Source organism: Melitaea cinxia, chromosome 6, assembly GCF_905220565.1.
Source record: "Melitaea cinxia chromosome 6, ilMelCinx1.1, whole genome shotgun sequence".
In the NCBI taxonomy this organism is placed as follows: Eukaryota; Metazoa; Arthropoda; class Insecta; order Lepidoptera; family Nymphalidae; genus Melitaea; species Melitaea cinxia.
In genome coordinates, this window is record NC_059399.1 from 7,205,807 (window position 1) to 7,215,786 (window position 9,980).

Below are 9,980 nucleotides of genomic sequence, written 5' to 3' on the forward strand. Positions count from 1 at the left end.
AAAAAATATCTACTACTTTTGCGTCCACACTTACATTAGATGGATGTTTCCCCTATCCTTAGACCTTACCTTTATATCACTACTAGCTGACCCCGCAAAACGTTGTTTTGCCATTTATGCTATTAACCCCCTTAATCCCCCCCTCGCCTTATAACTTAGGGGCATAAAAAATAGATGTTGTTCGATTCTCAGACCCATAGATTATACACTTATATACTGGTACTCAGACCTAACCAATATGCACACAAAATTTTATGAGTCGGTCAAGCCGTTTCGGAGGAGTTTAACTACAAACACCGCGACATGAGAATTTTATATATAAGATAATTTTTTGATTGTTCTCATTGTTCTCAGTTGGTTTTCTACGTAGATCATAAATGCTTCTTTAATTTAAAATCGGCGTGAGATCGAAGCTTCTAATATAATTGACATGCCTTTGGTGATATCGCCATATAATATGCTCTTGACCGTTTCGTGTTTGTCCAAATCATTTCATGGTCAGTAGGTATCTACTATGATGAACGGAAGTTGAGAGGAAGACATAAATTAGTGAATATAGAAAGATAGAGAGTTACGTTTCATAAGTTTTACTTCAGTCGTGTGGTCTAAAGCACTCATTTTTTTGTAGTAAGCTTTGTTAGGCACGCTTTACTTGGGTAGTAAAGCGTGCCTAGCTGGTGAATGCGTTACGAAAAGTGTGTCGGGTGAGGTGGATGGAAGTTGAAGGGGAGATATAAGTTAGTGAAGACAGAAAAAGAATTATGTTTTGTAAGTTTTACTTCAGTCGTGTGGTCGTTTTATTTTAATATCTTGTATAGCACTCTTAAATATAATTTTACAAATTTCAACGAAAATAAGTTTAATTATTAAAATGTCTATTGAACCAGTCACTCGGACAGTACTTTTATGAGATCGCCATTAGGCTAGTTACCAACACGAATTTCCAATAATGTTGATGGTTGAATTAATGGTACGTACGTAAATGGGTTAAGTACATTGAAGGTCGTACCTAATTTTTATTAATGTTTATTCATTCGAAAATGTAGCGGGTAAAGCTCAAAGCCCTGCTGAAAGCCCTGAAGCCTGTTCCAATTAAGAAAAAGTGATTGTAAACTATTGTATGTTTGAAACAGGGATTCAAAATTTTCATACAAATTTCATACAATTTTTATCTGGGCTATCTGGATCCAGATATATCGATCTATATTTGAAACTTTCAGCAGGAAGAGTATATAATTATAAATGTAGCGCTAACAACATAATTTAATGCTATGCGTTGTTGCTGCTCTAACCAATACGCCGCGTGGGGTGACGCGGTGTGGAATTCCCATGCGACGAGTTAAATAATTGTGGCACAAAGCGGCAACGTCGACGAGAAAGGTAAAAATATCGTTATTTGTCATATTTATATTATTACTGAATCGTAATAATTCTATTCTTGAATCATGGTATAGCTGTCAATGTCACCAAATGCCAAGCGATTATTGTGGGCAGTTCTCGGCAACTGCCCTTTATTGATACAAATTCTTTACCGAACCTGATTTTTTTAGATACTTAATACCATTTGCTTCAAAGGTTAAGGATCTGGGCATAATTATTGATAAGTCCCTTTCCTGGTCCGATCAAGTACATGAAGTTTCGTGTAAATTCTACTCAACATTGCATCACTTACTACACTTTAAGCATTTCTTACCAACTAAGGCCAAGCTCCACTTGGTGAATACCTTAGTTTTGCCCATAATCGATTACGGCGATGTGTGTTGTCTGGACCTCAATCAGGTCCATTTGAAAAAACTTGATCGATTGCTCAACACCTGCATTCGTTTCATTTTCGATTTGCAGAAGTATGATCATATTTCCCATTACAGATCTCTCCTTAAATGGCTACCAATCCGTGAGCGTAGGAACTTGAGAATTCTTTGTTTACTCTTCACTATTCTATCCTATCCTACTACCCCACCCCTTCTTACCTTAAAGGTAAGTTCACTTTCCTTTCCGAATCTCATGAAAGATCTCTCCGCTCGTCAAATAATCTATCTCTTTCTATTCCTATTCATAGGTCTGGGTTTTTGTCTGATTCATTTGCTGTTTCTGTTGTTCGTCTCTGGAATACGTTACCTGAGTCCATCCGTAAAGCTCCTTTACGTGACTCATTTAAGAGACAAGATAAGGGGTTCTTCTTAGCCAAAATTTAACCTAATTTGGTGAACTCAATGAACACTGTAACTGTGTTTTGATTATTATTGTCGTCAGCTTATTCAGTATTATGTATGTAGGTATGTGTGTGTGTGTGTGTGTGTGTGTGTGTGCGTGCGTGCGTGCGTGCGTATGTGCGTCTGTGCGTGTGTGCGTCTGTGCGTCTGTATGTCTGTATGTGTCTATGTGTGTATGTATGTATGTATGTGGAAAACGGTAGTCTCAGGAGCCCGTCATACATGACGTTCCACAGCAGTGGGCCAAGAATGTATGTATGTATGTATGCAAGTTTGTTCTGTTTATGTATGTTTATATTTTTATGGTATACATATATATATATGTGGCTACCTACCACATCGAACTATTATTACATAAGTAGTAATAGTAATTCAATGAGGCTACTACAAGACAACTTACCTGATACCTTTACCATTTAACCATACCGATACCTTTACCATTTAACCTTACCGATACTTTTACCTTAAAAATACCTTCACCGTTCATAACCTTAACCATTACCAAGAAACATTGACGCGTCCGTGAAACAGAAAGTACATAGCTCTGAAAAGAGCTGTTTTAATGTTCGTGAAACAAGATTGTTAGCTCTGAAAAGAACTGTTGGAAAATAGCACAGCACACCATGCAAGCGGATGCACCAGCAATCACATGCACAGATCTTCACAGAAGTCTTCAAGCTAACTTGCACGTATTCTTCATGTATATCTTCACGAAGCACAATCACGCCGCCGCCGAGTGAAGTACACGTCGGAGATCGGTTCGCCGCGCCGATCGCCGCCGAAAAGAGCGAGCCGCGGGAACGTGTTCTTTATATAGATATCGCTCTGCGCTACCGTGCTTCCGACTCGCGACGAAGCGCATGAGTAATCGACAGCGGCACGCGCGGGAAAAGAGAGCCACGCGCGAGAAAGAGACGCAAGGCTTAACCAATAAACATCTGCGATTGGTCATAAAAACTTATCAACTATTGTGATACTTACTTTTTATTGTTAATTATTTTATATAAATATTACCATTTTTTATTTAAATATATTCGATCGACACCTTCTGAGAAGACTTTCATTCTGACACCACAATAGTCCCTAAATATATATATATATATGAATTATTTGCTCATGTATATACTAAGCCACTAACATTACTTTATATTCCCTCCCTTTTTTCTTCTTAATCTGAATTTTACTAATACTCGATTTTGCACACCTACAAACGTCTGCTCATGTACGTCTTAAGGTTGGCTGGTAGAAAATGCTTTAGCATTAAGCCCGCCTTTTGTACATATCCTTAATGTATTGTGCAATAAAGTATTATAAATAAATAAAAGATATAGGAGTTTGAACGTATTGATAAATGGATTATTTTCAATGAGTTTATTGATTTTTAATTAAATAATTTATGGTGAGCGATTTTAAAGGACCACGTAGTTGAATTGAGCTATTGAAACTCTATCGAGTAGTATTTTTTTTAATTACAAATATCATTATTTTGCAGGCTGGGGTAGGGTAGGTGGACGCTCCGTTAGCGCCAGCGGAAAGTCATTTTCAGCGATCGTGGTCGATTCGATCGACATCGTGGGCCTTTAGTGGAACGTGCCCTATCTTTCAAATTAATTTTGTCAAAACAATTTGTCCTTAGAGGTTAGGATAGACGAGCTACTAATATTATTTATTTTTAAATATATTAGTTTTAAACTACAACTAGTGACTAGTGAGCGTTTAATAAATAAAGTAAAATTTAATAAATATTTATATTTAGTGACTACAACTTATACTTTCGCATGTTAACTATAACTTATACATACATTATTATAATACGATATAATGTCGAAAATATTTTGTTTTGCTTTTCGCTTCAAGTTTATAAGTCCTAATTTACAAGTTTCTTTTTATTCCTCACAACCAAAACGAGAATGTAAGAAGAACATAGGCAAAGTCGTAAATGTAGCAATTATTGGGTCGCCAAATGCAGGAAAAAGTACTTTAATTAATAGAATCTTAGAAAGGAAAGTAAGTAAAATAAAAACTGTTTTCTACTTTTTATTCTAATAATTGCCTACGTGATAATGGATGTCTCATTTCAGATATGTGCTGCTTCTAATAAAGTACATACTACTACTAAATTGACCAGAGCACTTTGCTATGAAAATGATACTCAGATTGTGTTTTTGGACACTCCCGGAATTGTTACAGTCAAAGAACAAAAGAAGTTAGTGCCAATTTTTATACAACTTAGTAATAACTACAATTACAGCAGGAACACATTTATGCATTATTAACTCATATCAAAGCATTTGTGTGTGTGTGTTTGTCAAGTGTCTGTAAGATGTACCTATATAAGAATAATCATTTTTTGATACTAAATTTTACTAAAAATAATTTTACATATTTAAGTTACGGATTATATTCTCTTTATTAAAGATACTGTTTAACCGACTTTCAAAAAGAAGGAGGTTCTCAATTTGACTATATTTTTTAATGTATGTTACTTCAAACTTTTTTCTGTGTCGACCTATTTCGATGTTTCTTTTTTAAATTAAAAGGTTGAGCTTTTTATGTGGTTCCATTTAAATTTTATGGAGATCTGACAAGTACTTTTTGAGTTATATCTAATAATTCGTATTTACTTGACTATTTTTTCATCGAACTATGTTGTATTATACCTCATAACTTTTTACCGGGTGAACCGATTTTGATGATTCTTGTTTTAATCGAAAGAGGATGCTTGTTTGTGGTCTCTTTTAAATTTGATGGAGATATGATGAATTTGAGCAATCTATTATAATGCAAATTTTAATTGGTTATTTTTTGTCTACCAACGTTGTATTACTTGTCAATGTAATTGAAGTCGGCTTTTTTTTTTGTTTGAGAGCAAATGTTGAGAGCATAGAAATCGCACAACCTACGTTTTCATATAGATGGCAAATATTGTTTAAATTTAATGTTGTTTGCGAACACAATTTAAATTAAATTAAAGTAACCATTTTTAGCTTTCTAAAACCCATTATTTGCAGCCTTGACTTTCAAAATCATTACAATAGCAACAAAACAATAGAATGACCCAAAGACACTCGTTACAGGTAGCTCGGTTTGTAAGCCTTTGAGCGGGTATTAAACAAACTTTTATTATTAAAAACAAGAATTAATCACATCTCCACTATATTTACTATGTTAAAGTATTATATTATGTACTTTTGGTAATTTTAACATATCTAGTACATTCAGATTCCATGTTCATGTACACCTGTTTATTGGTAAACTACTGAAACCGGCAGATGACATGTTCTGTGAATTGTTAAAGTTAAAACTTAGATAACTTTTTTGGATTTTTATTTTGTGCTTAATTTACTTTAATTTTTCATTATCTAAGAACATTCTATTCGAAGTAAGGAATGTTAGAAAAAAATTCAGCTAGGATTAATCCAGCTATTCTCGCATTTTGCTCTTACCGATTTTTTATTTATATAGATTTAAGAACCAACAACTTGGTATCTGAACGTACATGAAAAATTTATACTATCAATTGCTATTTTCAGATATAAATTGCCGGAGTCAATGCTTGCAGCATGTCATAAAAGCTTAAGATGTGCAGATGTAATTGGAGTTGTACATGATGTTTCAAATAAATGGACTAAAGACAAATTGCATAGTGATGTCATAAACATGTTAGAAGTTGTTAAGGATATTCCAAAGTTCTTGATTTTAAATAAGGTACTTATTATCTATTTTTTTATATTATATTCTATATATATATATATATACAAGTCTAACCAACCATTCTTACATTTTTATTTATCTTAATACATAAATCAAGAATCAGCTATTATGATTTTTACTTAGACATATTATCATATGTAATTAAATTTTTTGCAACTACATTATTTTAATATAAAACAAAAAAGTGAGATTTTGTCTTAAAAGCACATGGAACTAATAATAATTTTGTTTTTCATATATGGGATTTTTGCACATATTACAATAAGATTTAGTCATCCTTTTATTTTTTCTTTTTTGGATTATATACATCTTCGTTGTCTGTGATTCGACTGCCCTCTTTGGTAATATATTGCTACTGTTTTTTAAGATTTTCAAGGAAAATTTAAATTTTGGCTTATCGAGATTCAAGGAGACATAAGGCTATACAGAGGTCCTTCATAAAATTGTAGTGTTTCAATGGATTTTCTTGTTTTCGTATAATATTGTGACATTGAATTTGATAGGCATTTACATAAGCCATGTTGATTGATTGATTTTCAACGGGCTATTCTCCGCAACTCGACGACTTAGTGCGCCTATTTTGCGTGGTAGGCTGGGGGCTTCATTCATGCCAGCCTAGCTCCTTGAGGAAGCCTAGCAGACCCCTTGCGTTGCCGACGACTTCCCGGAGCGACCTCGGTGTCCCGAGGTGTATCGCCCTGTAGTTCGCCACACTACCGCATTCCAGCAGGATGTGTGTGGCCGTTTCTTCTGCCTCCATGCACGCTCTGCATAGGGGGCTGTCTGTAACACCTAAGTTGTGTAAGTGTTTGTTGAGCAAGGCATGTCCGGTAACAGCCCCGACCAGTAGTCGGAGCTGGGCTCTCCCATAGCCGCGAAGTTTGCGGGACAATCCTGGGTTGATCGTCGGAAGAGCTTCCTTGGTCTGCCTGCAAGTGGTTAGGTTTGTCCAATATTCTTGGTGCATTACCTTGGTGTTGTGTCGCAGCTGGCTGCGCAGCCATCCGAAAGGCAGAGGTAGAATGGGTTCGGGTCCGTAGACCCTCATCTCCGATCCATTCCTCGCCAGTCGGTCAGCCGCGTCGTTGCCTCGCGATCCACTGTGGCCCTTTATCCATTGGAGGATAATGGTGTTTGTTTCACTTACCCTCGTCAGAGCTCGATGGCACTCGTATATTAGCCCCGATGTCATGGTGTCGCTCTGTAGGGCTTGCAATAAGCCATGTTTAAAATTAAATAACATATGGCCATAGGTCAGTGGTTCTTAAACTTTTATGATAAGAGACTATTTGAGAACATGTCATTATGTCATGACTACTAAACAGTTGGTGGTTGGTTGCAAAAGTACGTAAACTGTGGAGTACTTAGTATAATAACAATAAAGAATGTACGTATATATGATAATAAGAACGAAGTATAGGAAAAAAATGGGCCTGGTAGAGATCACTTTGGGTGCTTCCAGGGACTCATAGTAGTCCTTGGACAGCAGGTTAAGAACTACTACCATAGACCATCAATTGGTCTTGGCGCACCACATCATCGTGCACATTTAGTGGAAGGTGGTTTCGCCTTTTGTTTCATTGTATTAATAAACCATATTTGGCTTCCATACTTTGAATTAACGTTTAACTATTTCCCATTGCTTTTAGGTGGATATGTTAAAGTCTAAGAAACAACTACTCACAGTTATTAATAATCTTACAAATGGTATAATTGCTGGTAATCCTATACCTAATGCAACTAAAAGTAAGAAAAACCAAGAAAAATTACAAGGGTATAGTCACTTTTCTGACGTGTTTCTAGTATCTGCGCTCAAGGGAGATGGTGTTAGTGATATAAAGGTCAGTTTGTTTAAATAAAAATTTTACTAAGTAGTGTCTAAATTATTTATTACTTATAAATATGTAATAACCAAATATAATATTAATCAGAATATTGTAATAGGTCAGGGAGTCTTTTCGTATTTTTTAGTAAAAAGTGGCAAATAAAATCTTTATGGTTGTATTGTTTGTACAGGCTGGTTTTGACACCATGAACAAATGGAATTTTAGAAATTAGGTAGTAAAAAAAAAGCAGTTTCCCGCCACTTTTCATTTGTTTTTCTGTCTGCTAAAATGGGTGAATAAAACGAAGAAATTCGGTACATTTTAAAGTTATACTTCAAAACAGTGAAACTGCAACTTATGCCGCGAAATAAAATTGTGACGTTTATGGACCAAATGCAGTGTCAGTAAGAGTAGCACAAAATTGGTTTAAGCGTTTTCAGTTAGGAAATTTAGATGGCAAATATAGGGGGCATTATTCATTATGAGCTTTTACCGCCGGGCAAAACCACTGATCCGGATTTTTTTTTTGTCAAAAGCTGATGAGGCTTAAGCAAGAAATTGAGAATAACCGGCCAGAATCTAGCAACAGAAAAAATGTGGTCTTTCATCACGACGATACCCGACCACAGACGTCTTTAGCCACTCAACAAATATTGAGATATTATAACTGGGAAGCCTTAATGCATCTACCATATAGCCCCAATCATGAACACTTTAGGTAGTGTAAAGTTAACATCAAGAGAGGACTGTCAAAACTATTTGTCGCAGTTTTTTAATGAGATGGCGGCAGGTTATCGAACTAAAGGGTACATATATATTATATTGAATGTTTATAAATTTTGTAAAATCTTACCTTGAATTTTTAAATAAAATACGAAGAAACTTTTTCCCCTACCTTATACATTTTATAATTTTGAGCTGAATGAAATCTTTAATCACTTCAAATTCGGTACCTTTCTCAGTAATTTTGATTGTGTTTAATCAAATTAGCAAGTTATTTTTTTATAATGTATTATAATATAATATTTTTGTTGTTTTCAGCAATATCTTATCAGTAATGCCAAAGTTCGTTATTTGCAATACGATCCATCGGAATGGACCGATCAGACGCACGAAATATTAATAGAGGAAGCAGTGAGAGCGAAATTTATGGATTTCCTTTCCCAAGAAATTCCTTACAACTTAATTACAAAATTAGAATATTTTGACGATGTTGCAGAGGAAGACAAAATTGTGTGTTCAGTGTCTGTAGAATGTCCTACTGACAGATTAGTTAGGTTGATAAGTGGGGCAGGGGGAGGTCGGCTGCAACAGATCAAATCTCATATTAGACATGATTTAATAGATATGTTTAAAAAAACAGTGATAATAGATGTACAGTTAAAAGTAAAAAATAAAAGTACTTCAGAAGATATTATTTAAATAAAAATAAATATCCGTTTTAGATATTTGTGATGTGATTGATATTAATAAATTATTTATTACATGTTTTTGTTTAATTTGTATTTCGTTGTGATGTTGAATACATTTTTTTAGTTATGAAATCAAACTACTAAGTTTTGGTAAAAGTGTTTACAGGATTCGAGTTTTTTATAAAAAATAATTATAAACCTCTCAAGTTCCGTGAAGAGATTCATTTCTTTAGAGGTAGCGATAATTAAGAAAGTAATTCTCAAACTTTTTTTTTGTTTTCTTAAAAATCTTCACGCGGCACATTGATCGATGGAGGGAAATATACTTTTATTCTAAAATCAGTTTATATATTTTCCTAAGAGTTTTTTTAATCAATAAACATGATATCAAATAATACTAATCAATGTTAAAAATTCGAACCAAATAAGAAATAAACACAATAGTCATAGATTATGAGACATCATATTTTTGAGTTTGACCAATATGTACCTACGACAATAGGTCTTCGCCTAGCTATAAATCGAACTTAAGTCTTATACTTTGTTAGTACACTTTACATTTTTCTTATTATTGAACAAAAGTTATGTATTGGGTAGGGATATTGTAAAAGTTTGTGGGACGTGAGAGCCGAATGCTTAGAATAGGTACTCTGCTTGGAAATTTTTATTTTATTGTGGAAAAGCCCAGGCAGTATAAATGGTGCACTCATTTATATATATTCTTTATTGCACTAAGTAAATTTTACAATAGTCTTTATAATATAGGCCGTTGGCAAGGGCGAACTTATCTCTAAATCATTAATTTAATTTATCAC

At 34.4% G+C, this 9,980-nt stretch overlaps 1 protein-coding gene across 1 annotated transcript; it reads left to right on the forward strand.

Moving 5' to 3' along the window:
* Positions 1–3,822: 3,822 nt before the first annotated feature.
* LOC123654608 (GTPase Era, mitochondrial) lies at positions 3,823–9,239 on the forward strand. Its single transcript, XM_045590504.1, has 5 exons — positions 3,823–4,220; positions 4,295–4,419; positions 5,747–5,921; positions 7,577–7,768; positions 8,795–9,239. The coding sequence occupies exons 1-5, from the start codon at positions 4,035–4,037 to the stop codon at positions 9,173–9,175; spliced, it is 1,059 nt and encodes a 352-aa protein (XP_045446460.1). The 5' UTR covers positions 3,823–4,034; the 3' UTR covers positions 9,176–9,239.
* The last annotated feature ends 741 nt before the right edge of the window (positions 9,240–9,980 follow it).

Bases quoted from the DNA above. Each gene is read 5' to 3' on its own strand.
- LOC123654608 (XM_045590504.1), top strand. From the start codon at position 4,035: ATGTCGAAAATATTTTGTTTTGCTTTTCGCTTCAAGTTTATAAGTCCT. The intron at 4,221-4,294 runs GTAAGTAAAATA...GTCTCATTTCAG, and splicing joins ATAGAATCTTAGAAAGGAAA to ATATGTGCTGCTTCTAATAA. The intron at 4,420-5,746 runs GTTAGTGCCAAT...TGCTATTTTCAG, and splicing joins ACAGTCAAAGAACAAAAGAA to ATATAAATTGCCGGAGTCAA.